Source organism: Anopheles arabiensis, chromosome 2 (genome assembly GCF_016920715.1).
Source record: "Anopheles arabiensis isolate DONGOLA chromosome 2, AaraD3, whole genome shotgun sequence".
Lineage (NCBI taxonomy): Eukaryota > Metazoa > Arthropoda > Insecta > Diptera > Culicidae > Anopheles > Anopheles arabiensis.
Genome location: NC_053517.1, coordinates 12,195,601 through 12,214,165, shown reverse-complemented (window position 1 = coordinate 12,214,165; position 18,565 = coordinate 12,195,601). Strand labels below are relative to the sequence as shown.

Sequence of the window (18,565 nt, the reverse complement as noted above, 5' to 3'; positions counted from 1 at the left end):
CCTTCTTCACTCGGAAGAACCCGTTTGGGGGGGATTACACTGGAAACAATGTGAGAGGACAGGAGAGGGCAGAAAGGGGCGATACACCGGTGGGACAAATTTAGTCGCGTTTTACACTTTTACGCACCAATTCGCTAGCAATCCGGTATTTAATCCCGACATTCCAGGATGTCGTTCGTCCCCCCCCCCAGTTTCGGGTGGGGGCATGGCATGACGTGGATACGGGGGAAAAAGGCTGCAATGAAAAGGGATTTTTTTAATAAAAGCTACGACGTTTTTCTACCTTCCAGTGCGCTGGTCCGGAGATCTGTTTTAAGGGTGTGCTAAAAGTTACTTACAGTTTTGTAGGGCTTTTCTTTGCCGGTCCTGCAGGACTCCACACGATCTTGAAGCGGAATTTCAATATTTATTTAATAAAACGCTTCATGGTACACTGTTGGCTAAAATAAAGAGTTTATAATTAAATATTACATTTCCTCCCCTAAACCTCTATATCCATTCACTTCTCCAATTGTATTTAAGCTCCTTTCAAAAGCTGACCCTAAAATAGTTACAACGAACAATTAGATTTCGAGTTTCCGGTGGCTGCAATTGGCTCATCAAGACGTCACGCTTTGCCTAAATCCACCCGGAAACGCTTTCTCACTTACCAGTGTCAGTATTACATATTTCCACGTAATCTCATTAACTTGTGCTTGAAGGGAATGAAATTAAAAATTACATTTTATCCACCGTTCAAACGCCGTCCGCACCTCTCCATTCCCCCCCCCCCCCCGCGGGGGGCCCTGTTGACAGGTAACCCTTTTGTGCCCTTTTTTCGCACTAAAAACGCACCCCGTTCGTTTCCGTTTCCGTTTGCTTACAGCACCTCTTTCAAGTGTCGCTCCACTATTAATTCGCTCGCCCATTTTCCGCGGAAACCGGTCGGTGGGTCACGGATGGGAAAAGGATATTATCCCAGAGAGTGTTCCGGGTCACCGATATGGAGATTCAGTTCGGCGGAAAAGGCCCTTGTCACCTTTGTCACGCCCGAAGGAGCAACAGTTTTTTGGTGGGAAAGTGATAAAAAGAGAAGCGGGAGGGTGGCTCCAAAGTTGCGTGAGGAGGAGGAGGAGGGCGTGTTGTGATTTACTATTTTAATTGTTTTTACACGACCTCGAGAGAGAGAGAAAAAGGATAGATAGGCAACGCTGTTTTGCTGCTAGTGGAGGAAAAAAATTCGTTCGCTTTGAAAAACGGCTTACAGGCTTTTGCCCGGAATTCGCAAAGGGACGATGACGATTGACATTTTCTCAGGACAGGCTTTCCGGTGGTGTTGGGGCTTTTAATGGAGCTTTTTCTTTTTTTCTGTGTGTGTGTTCATTTTTTGCCAAGTTCCTGGAAAATAGTGCAAAAAAGTAATTAATTTTCTTTCGCGGGAAACGGCAAATCATGCTTTAAAGTGAGAATCGTTTTATTTTCTTCATTAAGAGACGAATGTGTCAGTATACATCGTACAAACAATATGTCTACTCCTCTATCATTCGAATTAGTACTGTGTGTCATGTAAAGAAAACTAATAATTGGAAAAAATACATAATTCGTTGATTTGTTGGCACGCGAATAATTCAAACAGAAAGACGTTGTATTGGCCTGAAACAACAAAACAGAAGCCAACGATCGTTAGTATTTTATCGACGCATTCAACAGACGGTAGCGAATGGCTAAGTAATGGTCCTTCTTTGTTCGGTATTTGCCAAGCCATCTGGTTTTCGCACAAAACGTAACAATTCATTCGTGTTCGCTCTCTTTTAAATCTTTCAAAAAAGGGAAATAATAGCTGAGGTGATTTGTAACTTCTAACGGAATGAACAAAACATCTACCAGAGAGTTGTATCGGGAGAAAATTCCAATTCGAAACCTTTTCCTTGATGCTGAGCAGTGTGTGTGTGCTTGTAAGCGCAACAATGCAGACTACCCTACCTATCTTTGCGAATGAGCATTAATTTAACAATTACAGCAAACTCATACGTAATACCACTAAATCAAACGAAACACGTTCCAGCACCCGTCGCAAGGTTTCATCAATAATCATCAAACAAACTTCGCGATACGTTGTTGTCCTCGGTGGCCGACGAGATATCGATAACATCCTGCGATGCTTCCAGCGATTCGTCATTCCTGCTCGACTCCATCGACATGTTCTGCTGGGCCGCACTAATCACAACGGCGCCATTCTTCTTGCCCCGCGCATTGACCGACACGTTTGCGTTCAGCGTCAGCTGGATGGTGATTTCCTGGGGCGACTGGGAAGTATCGGCATTTCGCGTGCGCTTCTTTCTTGGCGTTTCGATGCGTATGTTTATACCCTGCGCTGACGCACTCTGTACCACCGTGACCGTTTTCTCCTTGCGCCGGGTGGATCGATTTTCTTCGACAGCTACCTTTGCACCGTTCGCCTTCCCTCCTCCACGCGGTGGTTCCATTGGTTCCTTCTTCGGGTTTCGTCTCACTTTCGATAGGGCACGGGAAAGCTCTTCGTCCTGCTCGTCCTCCTCCTCATCGTACTGAGTGTTTGGCTCCGTGTCAGGCAAAGCCATTTTCCGTGGGTTAGGCAGGAGAGGTTTTTTAACCCTTGGTGATGCAACCGCAGCAGCAGCAGCAATCGCAGACGCATCGGCACGGTCCATTCTGCGCTTAGCTCTTTGCGAGAGCACGGGCGAATCTTCCTCATCGTCCTCCGGCGTGTTGGGCACCGTGTCCGCTACCACCGCGTGCGATCGGTTCGTAGTGCGCCCTTTCGTTTGCTTTACCAGCGAAGGACTTAGTACGGCTGACCTTTGATTTCGTTTTGGGGTGCGCGCTCTGTCGCTGTGCTCGTCGTCGTATTCCGGCGTGTTCGGTACCGTGTCGGCCAGCCCGTTCGATACCGAGGTGTCCAGTGTCCGTCGTTTCTTTCCCTTCGTTTTGTTCATCGGGCCCGAGGAATCGTTCACGTTCGTGCTGTTAGCAATGCTTACCTCGAGCGCGCCCGTATTCGATGCGCCCAGCGTTTTGAGCGCCTTTTCGAATATTTTAGTACAAGCGGTGTACTTGGGCGTTTCGTTGTAGCGCATCCCGTGCACAAATTCCAGAAACGGCTGCAACACCTTCGGCACTGCCACGTGCTTCCGGAAGCTACGCTTCAGCAAACCGGCCACATCGCCCATACCTTCCTCCTTCATCTGCTGCACCTTGTTGCAATCCTTCAGCAGCTTGTCCTCCTTCCACGGCAAACTGCCCCCGGCCCACTCGATCATATTGTAGGCCAATATCTCCAGATCACCCCGCATCGTCATCACGCCCTGGTGTGCGTCGCGCGACGTGTACTCGATCGTACCGTTGTGCTTCTTGCGCGGGTCCGGCTTGAACTGATCCTCCACCACGAACCGGCTCGCCATGCCGAAATCGACCAGATACAGCCGCTCCCGGCCACGATCACCCATCCCGAACAGAATGTTATCGCCCTTCAGATCCGCGTGCACGTACTGGTTCGAGTGGATGTACTCCAGCACGTCCAGCATCTGCATCGCAGCGCGGCAAACAGTCGCCAGCGGCAGACAGTTGCCGTTCTGTACGTAAACCGACTGCAAGCTGGCACCGAACCGGGGAATCACCAGAAACCGATGCTTGACACCGTTCAGCGTGTGCGATCCACTGGCAAGATACTGCGGCATGCCCAGGTGCTTGAGCTTGCGCAGCTTCCGGTACCGTTCGATGTCGTCCACCTTGCATATTTTGCGGTAGAAGTGAGTCTCGACAAACAGTGGCCCATTCTCATGCGGTTCCTAAGGACAAAGAAACGAGAGCCGGCGGGCATTTGATTTTATACAACATGTTTGCTACAACAACATTCCCTAGAAAACAGTCCCTCTCCAGCTACTTACGATCTTCACAACGTTGGGATAATCGGCGACCGTTTTCGGGGCAGCATGGGTGAAGCAGTACGCGCAGTAAATCTCCCCGAACCCGCCGGCACCGATCGATGGTCCCACCTTCCACGGTACGTTGAGCGCATCGGTTAGGACCGTCCCGAGCGGGATCTTCTCCGGCCGGGTGTACAGACTGTTGGCACGCTTCGGGCGCTTGGCACCGCCCGCATCAGCCGGCCCTGGTTTCCGGCGGGACATTGCTATTGGGCAGAAAAGACACACACAGAAAAAAACGCTAAAAACTAATGCTCAGCCCGGCACGAAAACAAGCGCGCGCCGATCGAGTCGGGTAGATTTTCGTTATTGTGATGCTGAATGGCCGCCAATAGGAATTTGACGTTGGTTGACGTTTATGGCAGTTTGAACGGTGACGTTTGTTCGGCGAGCGCCATCACGTGCGGTGGACTGTAGCGGAACTAGCAAAGCTGCAAAAAGATCGCGGAAAGATCGAATTTAATTTAAAATTATCGGTAAAATTGCGAAAACAATTTGTAACAAAAATTCGGTTAGCCGCTTTATTTATTTATTCGCTTTTCATCGATAATGGATCACCGTTGCCAGCAACATTTAAATTACACGGCAAGATTTGGTTGGAGTTTTTTAAGGCAATTTTTACGGTTTTGACGGGACGAATCAAAAAGATTTCCCGGCCGTCGGTTTGGAATGATTCATACCTGAGAAAATAATCACAAGCAAAATCGTTGGCTGTTGTTAGGTCCTCAATTACTAACATGAGCTGTGTAAACTGCATTTCGGCTTTTTACTTATTTTTTTCCTCTCAGCATACTACAATTTAAAACATCTTCACCCTGTTCTATGACACAACGATGCTTCCCATAGCAACAACTCAACCATCGACTACCATAAATCATCAACCAATTCCAAGTCGAGACAGCCCAACGATAACGACACACATACACACATACACACTTGGCACAGAGCTAATAATCCCACACTGCCTCTACCTAAGCTAGACACACGTCATACAATAAAGTGCAATTATTTCTCACTCTCTACTCCATTTTACGGCTGCACCGATGGCGCACGGGCTAAGGGCGGCGTTTAACCACCCGCTGGTACAAACGAAAGGAAGTCTCAGCTAACTCTCTCATGAAAGATGACCGTTTTCCGGTCACTTTGGAACGGGTCCAATAGACGAAGAACGTGCACGTGTGCTGTTGGTGAAGTTTAACTGTTACCGTATGGGTTACTATTTACGGGAAAACGGCACATCCTTTGTAGCTCACTCGTGGAAATCCACTGTCCCCGTCCCAGTAGTGTGGCCCAGACCCTGTACTGCCTTTCGAGTGCATCTATAAAAGAAGGTAATCCCTGAACCTATAAATGAGAAAGTACACTCTGTTCTGCGTCTTCTTTTTCCACCTCCCAGCTGGAACGAGGCAAGAGCGACCGATTGCTATTGCACAGCAAGGCCAACGATGGGACATCAAGCCGGTGCTGGTTGGAAAATCTGTACAGCAAGATGCCTCACACACACACGCAAGGTTTTACCGTAAGAACCATTTCAACACAGCCCGTCACAAATGTCCTCGCAATGGTGAAGGCCAAGTGTTACACCACCGTTGTACGCCCCATCATGCTCGATAGGCGATGGGATCGTAATGGACAACCGTTCCATTTGCCGATCCGGGCAACTCCACCCAGGTTCGGTGTCGTAAAAGTTTAATCTTCCAAACGATCGTCACCAAACCCGCAGCACCAAGCACTGATCTGATCGCGAGGGACGAGTGCCAGATGATGGTGGTCTTCGTTGGCGATTAGTTCCAGACGGGTAAAGGGAAATCGAGTGCCTGTGGGTTGCTGTGTCTAGTGCCGCTAAAGCAGTGTATCTTCGTAATACCCTTCTCGGTAAGGTGCCAGGTTGAGAGGATTATAAAATAAGTAAATCACACGATTGTTGTTTTTTTTCGTCTCTTTGTGCTATGTACACGTTCTACGTGGACGCCAGCAATGGGAAAAAGTCATACAGCAAAATGGACCTCATTGCAAAGGCATTCATGGTGAAGTAAAATGCTGCTTAACTCCACTAAAATGACGCTGAAACATAAAGATCAAAGCAAAATAAAATGGCTTTTTTCGCTATTTAAAAGTATTCAGTAATCGTATAGCAAAAAATGGATATAGCAGTGGCATGAGAACGCTAGCAGGTCATTCGTTAAACAGTTACTCTACTTATCAACCACAGTACACGGGAAGCATCAACCAAGCACACGATGAATAAGGATGATAAAGCTCCCTCCAAATAGCAGCATTTTGTACATTTTCAGTAAAAAAAACTAAACCACCTCATATCCACACAGTCACTCCATAGTAATTCCTTGTACGGGTATAGCTCCACACCCCTGCCACCGACGCACCATCAGCCTTTCGAAGTACAACTGCGATACGAACCGAAACAAGGTGGGGGTTTCTCGGGAAGAATAATTCCTCCACATCATATATACGCTTATCGTGCACTGCTGCACTGCTGCGTAAGTTCCAGATTCATCAAATACCCCCGCCCTACCATCACCATCGCCATCAGCATCATCATCAGCAGCAGCAGCACCAGTCCCATGCTCCACACAAATGGTGAATGGTTTGTTCCGCCTTTTCCCTGTTTTTATCGGTACGGTTTCCAGTAGTTTCCGGCCATTGCATTTCTGCCTCCAAATCTCATTACTTCCGCCACATTAAGCCTTGTGCCATTCCATCATGTCTCCCCATATCGTGTTTCGGGGTTTTACTCCGGGACCGAAGATGTCGCTTGCTTCATGTAGTTCTTCTTCCCCCTCCCCGAACCAAGTGGCTCTGTTTCTTTTTGTCACCATTACCAAATCAACTGTCACTAGGATCCGCGCTCGCCAGGAACCAGGCAAGGCTCTGCATCTGATGAGTCGGCGTTTCTTCCCAATTCCTTCCCCCGACAGTGCGTGCGCGTGTCCCAACGCTTTTCTCAACCCCGGGATATACTAAGGAGTAAACGATTTCAACGCATACTCCACTATTTTCTCCCTCAAAATAACAAAAAAAGGGCAAGACTGATCCGTTTGTCAATCCGGAAGTACATCAACAAAAGCGGGAAGCCAGATTTTCGTACCAGCGGCTTAAGAATTGATTTTAATCAAATGCAGCCTAAACGTACGAGGGAACTTCTTTTCGCCGTTTGACACTATGAATGGATCGATATCAGGGACACGCGAAAGCATCTCCACTTCCGGGAAAGCAGAAATGCGGGCAGGTCAACACAGTTGAAGCGGAAAAAGAAGTCTTGCTATGGAAAGACTAAGAATATCGTCATCATCATCATCATCAAGATTATCATCTCCATAAACAGACGGCGGTAACTTTAGGGATAAAATGTCCTCTCATGGAAACTTTATCATACTGTCTCCAAAAAAAAAGCCACCAAATTGACATTCCTAACAAGTGTACTACCTAATTCTACCTCTGCTGTTGATACTTTGACAGATGGTTATGAAGCAGATGGCAGATCTGTACTTGACGGGCATCTAGCAGGTTTGGATTAGTATGCTTTTTGGGTAAAGATTTTTGCTGCCCCTGCTGCTAGAAGAGTGCAATTCCGCGTGGATGAAACACATCAACTTGTCGGTTAGGTTTAACCACAAATGACCGCTTCTACGCTTGCACAGAGCGGCCACACAGCTGCGGCACTCCCCCCCCTAACATCCTGCTCCAGCAGGAGTCGTCAATCAACCACAATTCTTCCACCAAGTCTACAGCACATCACGGTACCACCAGCTAGTGCTTCCGCCATTGGGTGCGCTGAGTAAAGAGTTGATGAGTTTTTAATTTCTTTGCATCGTTCATCGAACATGGTGGGGCGGGGAGTTCGGGGAGGGCAAACTTTTACATGGATTAAGCCTATCAATCAATCAGATGGAAATACGGTAGCCCCGCATCCTGCACCCGTGCGGTGGCGGTGATGGATGGTTGCAAGATTAAAGGATTAGGTGCGGCAAACGGAGGCCAGTTTCCCAATTAGCTACCGAAATCGCTTTATCGTTCCATCGTTAACGTTTCGGTCGGTCAACGATAGAGTGGTTACAATGTTACAGGATATGCAAGCAAGGAAACTAGCAATTTCTTTTCATTCCTTTGAAGCACTGGTACTGGTTTCTTCGTACTGGTAACGAACGGAACTAAGATAGACATCCACCATCCTTCGATGGCTTGATTTGACATGGGATGTCTATGTTTTTTTGTTTTTTTTGTTTTTTTGCTTTCTCCACCAGTACCCATTAAGTCATTTGACAGGGTTTACATACGAGAGACATTGATTGTGCTAGCTGGTGGCCTTTGCGACTGGAAAGTATCATCGCCAGGCCCATTAGATGCCCATCACTGAAAGCACCCATTAGTGATGTCCCGGAGGATAGTGATACCGGTGCACAATTCTACGCACTGTAAAACTGAGGACTCAACATCGTCCTTCATAACCGGTGCTGGTGGGTGGCTTCTTACTTCCTGGAATCCAACACAAACCGACCGGTAGTTTTTAAGTTGTCCCCATTATCGCAAGTGGCTCACGGTAAAGAACTAACACACACCAACACTCACCAACAGTAGAGCCATTAATGTAGATCACGGATGCAACAAACCCTACACAATAGGAGTAGAGTGACTGCAGCATCATTTTTGCTCACCCACAGACACAAACAGTACACAAACTAACGAAACAAAACGGACACGCTTTCCCAGGCCGTTCCAGTTTCATTTCCTTCGCTATTAGAGGAACCGTCAGGACGGCGAACTTGACGGATCAACGGGAGTAAGGGAAGTGTGTACGGCACTAACAGCCAACATCGTCGTTGTCGTCGTCGTTGGCATCGTCATTTCACTAATGTGGCCCATTTCCTGACCACCATCCGCTGTGGAGCGGGTCTCGCAAGGCTCGTAAGTATGTCGAGAGGCTCCATTTTTCTATTGGTATGGGCGCGTTGGCTCAAAACGGTTTCATCCTGCATCCTGCAAGCTGCTACCACAACGGAGGGCCAACACATTATGACGATGAATGTAAGAATGTGATGAGAGTCATCAAAAAGGTGGCACTGGAGGGGTTAGTGGATGAAGAAGGATTTTTTTTTTGTGTCAAAAGATGGTTTAGCTTTCCTTTTCTGAATTGCTTATTAAGCAGGGCGCAAAGTACGTCCGTGCTGTTCGCTTTGATGTCATGGCGAGAAACTTTAGACACTCTGGTGTGTGTGTGTTTTTAGGTTAAAAGCGAACAACATAATGAGGCTAAAACACAACAAAACAAACCTTCGACAGGTCCTATTGTGCACGCTGTGTTTTGTGAAATTAAAATAAGCAACGAACGCCCCCCAAGTACAACAACTGTCCCGCAAACGACGTCAGCGTCTCGTTCGAGTCTCTAATGCCAACTGTACACGACAGTTTAAAAAGATTCCATTTCCATTTGCATGGTGTGTTTTTCCAGCCCCCTGAGCAAATGTCGCCCCAAACGAACGGAACTCTCAACGGCAAGGAAACCAGTTGCGTCAGCCCAAAAGCAACGCAGGCAGGCAACCAGCGCCTGCAGCACGCTCATTAACTGACAATGGCGGTCCGTTGCCATGCCGCCAGTCAGCAGATTTTGTTTGCCTCTGCCCAGCTCTTGAGACTCTTGCAGGGAACTGGGAACCCCAGGACTGGTTGATACATGGAAAGGACACGGGACGGGTGAGTTTGCTTGCACTATGAGTGTGTGTGCGTAAAACGTTGCGCATTTTGTAGAGCGAACAGACGATCCCAAGCCCAGCCGCTGATGGGCAGCAAATCAAGAACAGTGAACCGAAGCACAGAGCCAATATTTACTTCCACAAAGCGAAAGCGATTTATTAATATACATTCGTCCTGCGTCAAACGGTGTTCGATGTGATGAAAGGCGGGTAGAGAACGGGAGGTGCGGATGCTACGGCACGGTTGGCAAATCCTACCACAAGGAGCCCTGATGTTGCTGCTGCTACTGCTGTTGATGATGATGATGATGACGAGAAGGGACATTTTCGAATGCAAATATTGAACCATATCGTCAATTGGGTCCTGAGGGGGGTAGGGATCGCACAGTTGGAGATTGTGTAGATTCGAGCAAAAGGCACCGACATTTTTGGGGATGAATATTTCATCTGCCTTGAGGGACAATGCTGCTGCTACGGATGCTGATGATGATGATGGGAGACATGTGTGGGTTGCACTTGAGTGATGCTTTCCCAGCACATTCAAGCAAGACAGATTCAAGTGTGGCGCGTATTGATCGGCTAATGAAGTGGAATCGTTCGCAATGTGTGTAGGCTGAGGTGATTGATTTTGGCGCTTTTTCCCGTGTAAAATGTGGACCATAATCGGATGGAAATAGGGCATTAGATGCGTTCTTACTGTTAGGATTTTTAACAATATATTGGTGCTATCTACAACAGTGTACTATTTTGCTCTATTCCCTATTTCTATAGGTAAAATGCCAACATACTGCTTTAAGGCCCTTTAGCAATCCCTTTCCCAGCAAAGCAATCCCAGAAAATCAACAAAAATGTTCATAAATTTTAAAACAAAAATCAACCACCCTATAGGTCCAAAAACTGTGCACATTACTGGTCAACAAAGGGACCATATACAGGTCATTCTTTTAAAATCCCCCGTATACCACACCACAGTCCCGTAGTCGCAGTCAAGACGGCAGCTCCCGGAGAACCCCTTTGAGACGTTCGATTCATCTTCTGAAATATTCTTTTGTTTTCCTTTTCCGAAATTGAAGTCCCAACCTTCGTCTTCTGTTCGTCTTTCCCCTTTTTTCCACTCAAAGTTCTTTGTGCTCCTTTCCTGGTCAGCTCCCAAAATGCTTCAGTCATCCCATCCCAAACAAACATTTGTTCACCGGCAAGTTCACGAGATGGGCGTAACGAAAGGAAACAAAAAAAAAACACTTTCTTCATGTTGCATATTTCAAATCGCAAATAGGAGCAGCAAATAGGTAAAAACAATAGCAACGAAATGACACAAAAACTAGTTTAAAATGTATTTATTCTCCTACCGGAGTCTCACCTCAATCAGCGCACCATAACCACGCACAGCACACCGATCTGTACCGGTCAGGCCGGGACTGGTTGTACCCTGGTATGATGGGACTTGTGAACTTTTATTTTTTTTATTTTAAAGAAAAACTCGATTAAAAACTCTTTAGGAAAATTTCCACACAGCCATTATAAGGTCCTTCCACGAATCGGCGGATCGCTTAATCGTCTCAGCTGAACCGAACAGGGACGGTAAGCTTCTACGATTCTGCCGCAAAATCAACTTGAGCCGCATACAACCGTGCACAAAACCATTGTTTTTGGCAGTTTCCAAATGAGCAGCAGTCATGATTTGGCTTTTGGGAGGGAAAATTGATGTGAGTTTTTCTCTCTCTTTTTCCCTTCTCTCTTAGTTCCCAATAAAGTTGGTCCTTCCTGCTACAGGACGATGTAGAGTGGAGGAATTAAACCATCAACTCGACGGACGATTGAGAGAGAGAGAGAGAGAGAGAGAGAGAGAGAGAAAATCACCGTCCATTTATCATGAGATGAGCATTGTATGCGAATTTTTCTTTTTGTTCATTTGTTCGTTTGTTTGTTTGGTCCGTGTTTCAATCACAAAAGCTTCCCCCCACACACGTGTCCTTTCCCTGCAGGAGGAAATATTTAACCCATCAAAGACATTTAGCATTTGGCCAGCGTTCGGTACATTTATCGTGGTCGACTGCCGGACAACTTCTTTTGAGCAACGGTCCATTACACCGCATCGCAGAGATGTTGGAGAATGGTTGGAGAATGGTTAAGGGGATGCGAAATTATAAAAAAAGGATATAATATTCCATTGAGCAAAAACAACAACAACAAAAACCAGTTTAAATCCAAAAACAGAGCCATCAGGAAACTCTTTCCTACGGTCGAACAGTTGGGGACGGCCGGGGCCAGCCAACTATGGCGATTATTCAGCGATATTTCGGTTTGGTTTGTAAGGATGTTTTTTTGTTTTGTCCCGCTACGAACGTCTACTCGTTTGTTTGTCCAGTTTCAAAGAACAAAGGCGTGCAAAACTGGGAAGCAATTTCCAATTGCAAAAATGGATTCCGTCTTCAAGACAAAACAAAAAGAAGTTGGAAAAAACCATACCCCCCACCATCGGAAAAGAACACAATGAAAAGGATTGGACAACATTTGCATTTGACCGATGGCTACACAGAACGGTGTGGCGTTGCAAAACGACACAGACAGGAGGGAAATGAAAAGTTCTGCTTCTGCCAGGAGCTTGAGAGAGAGAGGAAGAGCAGGGAGCGAGTTTCCACTATCTTTAAGGGCACAAGTTTACCGAAGCTTGAAAGAAAGGGGAAGTGAGAGAGAAACGTTCAGGTGACACTGGTGCGCTGCACAAATGGAACTAAGAGACAATCTAGCAAACTTGCTTCCCAGTGCAGAAACTGATTTAACTAACATATTAAACTTTCGAATCAGACGTTTAAAAATAGAAGAAAAAAAAGAACAGAAAAAATGGCTGAGCACAATAAAAAGATTAAAAACGGGCACAAGATATGTTAGTTTCTAAAGTAAAGCATAGCGAATGGCACTTACCGGACACCTTCCCGTTTCGGGTTGGGAACAGATCCTGTGAGTAAATGTGGAAGTATTCTTTCTTTCCGCTTCTTGTTCTAACTTCTTAGATTTGAACCTTTTTCTATGGTCTGGTTGATCGCTGCACACACACCACACCGCAAGGGAGCTGCATTGCGGTGGTAAGAATTACTTTTGCAAAGATCTGCAACCATTTAACGAGGCTATGCACCTGTGAGCTGGTGGATAAAAGTTTTTAATTTTGCTACCCAAGAAAATGCTACCAAAGCCAATATGCGCCAACAGGAATGATTGCTTTTCTTGTGCGATTTTGGTCATATTTTTGTATGCTTTATGGGAGTATTATGTTGAGTTAGTTCAGTTTATGAACTACTCTTTTAGATTTAGTTATTTTCATTTTAATTTTATATTTGGTTTTATTTGTTTTACTTAGACTTTGATTGCTTACTTTCAACGCTGGACACTCAATTGACTAAACTACAAATTTCTCACAGTGAGAGGTATTGTTTGAATTGTTTGCATATCATTTTACGCAAAATTGAAATTTGGCGACCAACTATTTTGCGACCAAGAATTTTGCCACCGAGAACTTTGCGAACAAGACTTTTGCGTACGAACTCTTGTTCGCAAAGTTACGAAAAAATATACGAACTCTTTCATTATTTTCTAGACATGCTTTACGACAAAATCGTTCCAATAAATCTTAAATCCCATTTCAACTACAATTCTTAAAAGCGTGCCCACATTTAAGTCCAAGGTATAAAAACGATGCAAGGACACATAAAACCAATCCTGCACAAAAGCACCTTAAATCGAATCCTTCACCCATGGAACGACTAATTTTATTACCATCCAAGAAATCAAACTTTATTTATTGTTATCGAAAATTCCTTCCTGCTACTGGCAGACGATTTCCCCGATTGCCCTTCTAACATGAACTTTCCAGTCGGTACTTTCCTTAATTCTACATTATTATTATTGCCCCATCTTTCGACAGGGAGTAAAAATCCAAACGAAAGTGTCCAAAATTATTGCCATTGAAGCTATGGAAAGCGTTGCATGAAAAGCTGCCCACCATAGCCTCAATGTAAATCATTTCTCCATTTTATCGTCACCACTTTCGGCCGGCTAAATTGGAATAAAAGATCACAAACATACATACTACAAGCAGCGAAATCATTTCCACTCGGCAGCAACGGAATGAAATCGCCAAATGGAATGAAGATTTTATGGCACAGCTTTCGCTTTAAAGCAATTCGTTTCATTGGAAATGAAATTTTTATCGACACTTCGATTACCAAGACCAAAAAAGCTGAGACCACCGGTGGAAAGCGAGCAACACTAGAGGCGGCAACACAGTTTAAAATGCACCACACCAAATAAAACCACCGATTTGGGGAGAAAAGGTTTTAGCCACCGTAAAAGTTGATCCTTCGCTTCGTCCTGGTTCGTCTCGGTGCGCGGAGCAGCAGCGGCAGCTCTCAATAAAATGCACTAAAATCTCAACAACCGCCAACAGCCGTGAGAAGGTGTTAAGAACGTTCAGGGACACGGGGCCCCATAAAACTGCACACTACACCCGTTCTCGGAGCCGTTCGCCTAGAGCGTAAGCAAGTCCCGAACGAAACGGAAGCCCCAGACACCATCAGACCAATCGCCATCGATCGCACTCGCAGCACAATTGGATGCAATAATCGTCGAAGTGGCATTATTCGAGTATCGTTCCGATTTCCATTTCGCGGATATTAGCTAAACGTTCTGGTAGCAAGCGCCAGCAGCAGCTGCTCTAACTAAATTGTTGCAGCAATCTAGGCTGCCCTACTAGCTGCCGTGGCCGTGGTACGATTCATCTAACTCATCCCGTTCGAATGCCGGCGTGGCCCCGGGGGGAGGGATGCACGGGCTGAATCCTTAGCTTATCTTAGCCAACCCACAGTGTCCACCCGCACGTAGCGCGTATATATTTCCGCTTTATTTTCTATTATTGCACGCTATTTCCGGGCTTTCTTCGAGCGAGTGTTTGGATTTTTCCCCGCGTGCCCCCGGGCCAGCCATTAGGAAAGAAGCGCCAAACGGTGTCTCTAATGGCTGTGCCAACTGTGAAATGGTTGTGCGGAAGGAACAGCCCGGTGACTGCACGTGATCATTTTTAGTGCCTTTCTCTCTCTCTGTGTGTGTGAATGTGGAAAGGGGTGGATATGGGAATGTTATTATTGCGCGAGTGTTTTATGCATATCGTTGCACTTTCTCGGCGTGCTAAAGTGTAGCGTGCCGAGCAGAACAGTACAGTGTGTGCCAGAATTGAGTCGTTAGAATTGAAATGAAAAATAAGTGTGTAAAACAATTGAGAAACTGTTGAATTAAAATAGATATTCATTTCACGATAACATTCCTTTGAACCAACCACTCAACAGTTTCATACTTTTATTCGTAACAAATCCCATGTTACATCCCTGTTTCTTCCCCGAAATCAGTGCCACTACACTTACACACCACACCGTATACAAAAATCGGAAGCACCGGAGAACTTGCCTCGGTCCCATCTGGCGCTTGAGGTTGGGGGCTTGGGAAAGAACCCATACGACCCACGGCATCGCGCATGAAACTTTCCCATATCCATAAAGCTAATGTCTGCCCACTCGAATCGAAGCACAGGCTGCCACACAACAGCAGGACAAAGGCACATGCACAAACGCATCCACTTGCTTGCACGGCTGCTTTCTCTATGGCAAGCACGTATGATGGCGTTTCCGTGGTATGTTGCGAAATTCGTAAAAAGTAACGAATTTCGATAGCGAAAACTTGTACCACTGATTTGTTTCTGGTGCTTATTAGAATAGCAAAAAAAATCACATCGATTGATAGGAAAAGTCGAGTCAAGAAAGGACATCAAACACACACATATACACACTTTCTTTCAGGCGGATAAGAAAGATTCTAACCAATTTGCATACACCAAGGTAAACGAAGGTGAGAAATAATGTATGTACCACTGTAGAGAGAAGGGCACATTAAACCCTTTTCCCTCTTACATTGTACTCCAAATAGAACATTTTCCCTTAACCCTATCGGTTGAATGAACTATCCTTCTGGGAAGCACTCCCTTGGGGGTGCTATTGTGTGGCCGGATCCCCGGCAACGATCCTTACACCCTAATGGGGCGGGTGTATCAAAGGCGAGGGTTAAATTGTACTTTATGAGTAGTTTTGATTTTATCTTTCCAGCACCCGCAACAATGCAATTTGCCCCCCTTTGCCCCGAAACGTAGGAAAAGTCAACTACGAACGTGTGTCGGCGTATGTCCTCATTCTGGCTATAATGTGCGCTTCCGTTGCAACACACGAGCGACAAGATAATCGCATTTGTACGAGTGATCAGCACGTTCCAGTGTGGCGAGAAAGCATGGCACTTTCATGTGTGTTAATCGGCATTTCCTGTACCTGAGTTTGTGCTTGACTTTATTAGCTGCAGGTGCAGCAGGTCCTAAATGACAGTTTTTGAAATATACCAATATCAAGGTGTATTACAGTTCATTTAGACGAACTGCTTACCCTATAGCAATGATACAATGACATAGCCAAATTGAATTTCTTCAATACTTCTTGTCGAACAAAGCATTAAAATTCGCATCACAGCTCAGGTGGAATCACAGATGGAACTGATGCTGATCCAGCACACACAAAACCTTTCCCCACCCGAAGTGGCAACCACCGACATCCCGAAGACGTTACAGTTGCACCGAAACGAAAACTAATCATGCTGTCGTCGCATGCAAACAGTATTACTTCCACGCAATATCATCCTCATCTCGAAGCCGGCCGGAATGAAACCAACGCCAGGCCCACCCCGCCATACATAGTTGCAGCAGTGCAATCGTCCAAACAACTGCAAAAGCATGTAATTGAATCGATTTTCATCGACTTGCTTGATGCGTTCATGCGCCCTGGTACGAACGGTACGATTAGCTTGGCATCACAGGATAGCTTTTGAACTTGCCAACCCAACCTCCGCCCACCGAAGGAAACTGGAACACAACCCGACAATTTTAAACAGCCACTACACTTCCTTCCGTCGGCCCATCCTGGTTGTAAATGAAGCTTTCCACACTGGGAATGGAGATCTTTTGTTTTCCTTTTGCGAATGGTGTATTGCTTCTATTGCTGCGCCTCTACGTTGCGCCAGGAGAACCGCACAACCGTTCCCTCACAACTTTATGCGAAAGACAACGAAAGGCGCTAGGCTAGGCTAGGGTTGGGACAATGATAAGCAAAGGGGAGCGCTTCTTCAGTGCTGGCGTTTTGGTTTCTCTGAACACCACCATCACCCCATTTGCCTATTTGCAAAGACACCGATCCCGTAGGAAAACAAAAGGGATCACAAATGTTGCTGTGGGGTTTGCGGGAGCTTTCACTTTGCCATTCGCACAAATGAAAGCCAGCCACAGCCAGTGTTGGCCGGGGTCTGCTCCCCGTGGTGGATGGTAAACTTCGTACGTATCCCGTACGGGCTAGGACGCGCCGTGCTGTTTTTGTGCAATGGGCCGTGTGTGCTAACGGTTTTGGAAAATGCTCGATCGATTCTAACAAGTCGTTCTTGACTGGTGCGGCACTACCGGGAAGCCTTCCTCGTTTATCCCCCGAGCCGGAAAGGAAAACAAGACTCTAACTCACTAACTTTGCCTGTTGTTGTTGTAGTTCGGTTTCCGCTTGCGTGTACTCGCATCCGTCTACCGGTGCTTAAATCAATAGTGTACCACAGTTGGTTATTGTGTGCTTGTGTACGAAAAGGCTGGCAGTGTAGATGGATGGGATGAGGAGGGCTGGGAAAAGCTCGAGAAAACTTCCAACAACCACTTAGCAAAAAAGAACACTGTATAATTTAAATGTTTTATTTAGCTTTCCTTCGGTGGCGGAAAAGGGTTATTTAGCTCTTTTGTAGGACAAAAGATCAATTTTTCTGTTTACAATTCAAGTGATTTTAAACGATACAAATAAATTGTGAGATCCTGCCAGATATCTTTCCTCGGAATTGTCTTCCAAATGGCAAACCACAAGTATCCAAGGCCTTTACTTACCCCGTTTGCTAAACACACATTCCCCAATGTTGGAAAAAGCAGCAACAGCGGGGCCAAAGTACCAATTTACCGCCGGGGGAAAACACGCAAAGGAAATCAACAGCCATTCCCCAATCCAGGCTGGAAAAGCTGGATTTTTCCTACGGTGGAAAGTTTTGCCCAAAGTCCACCGCCCGGAATACAACTAATACATCCGCGTACCGAACCCGGCGCAACGGTTAGGACTCGCGGCATGTGCCGGTTCGGAAAACGCAACACGAGAAAGTTCAAGTAAACATACCCACTACTACCTGACCGGGGTTTAACTATCTCCTCCGGAGCTCCGGTTAGCTAAAGCTCGGTGTTTTTGTTTGTTTCGCTGAAACTTGCTACTAGTTTCTGGTTCTATTTACAGAACGACCGGCAACAGAGCTTCCCTTTCCCACTGGGTGAGTGTTCAAAAATGTAGCTTCATGATGTTGCTTGAAGCAAACAAACGCTGTGGGGCTGATGAAGAACGATACAGCGAACCTACGCTACACCACTACCAGTTGCGTTTTCCCGGGCAGCTGCTCTCCCGTACTAAGGCACACACGTATATTCGTATTTCTTACACCAACTGTAGCTGGTAAAGGGACTCTTCCACATACCTGCACCAGTGAGCTGGTCACAGCCGTGTGTATTTACTTTCGTTTTGCCGCTTTCGGATGTAAAAATACAGCACTTTTCCCGGAACATGCGAACCACCGGCACACCACCGAAATGTAAACACTGCGCGTTGAGCTGTCAGCTGACTGTCAAGGTCATACTTTCGAAACAGGAATCTTTGTGGCCCGTTGTTCGAATATCATAGTAGACGGGTAACGGTCAATTTGAAAAATAAAATATTTTCAGTTAACTTTGCATTGCAAAAGGAGCTAAAGCGAGGAACTCAA

The 18,565-nt window shown here is 46.1% G+C and overlaps 1 protein-coding gene across 2 annotated transcripts; it reads right to left on the bottom strand.

Moving 5' to 3' along the window:
* Positions 1–1,432: 1,432 nt before the first annotated feature.
* Positions 1,433–18,391, bottom strand: LOC120896069 (serine/threonine-protein kinase VRK1). 2 transcript variants are annotated; one of them, XM_040299896.1, is made up of 3 exons: positions 18,281–18,391; positions 3,906–4,375; positions 1,433–3,806 (listed from the first exon to the last, which is right to left on the bottom strand). In XM_040299896.1, exons 2-3 carry the CDS (start codon positions 4,146–4,148, stop codon positions 2,064–2,066), a joined length of 1,986 nt encoding a protein of 661 aa, XP_040155830.1. In that variant the 5' UTR covers positions 4,149–4,375; positions 18,281–18,391; the 3' UTR covers positions 1,433–2,063. The 2 variants fall into 2 exon arrangements, with proteins under 2 accessions (XP_040155830.1, XP_040155828.1); XM_040299894.1 differs by lacking the exon at positions 18,281–18,391 and adding an exon at positions 4,625–4,729.
* Positions 18,392–18,565: the final 174 nt, after the last annotated feature.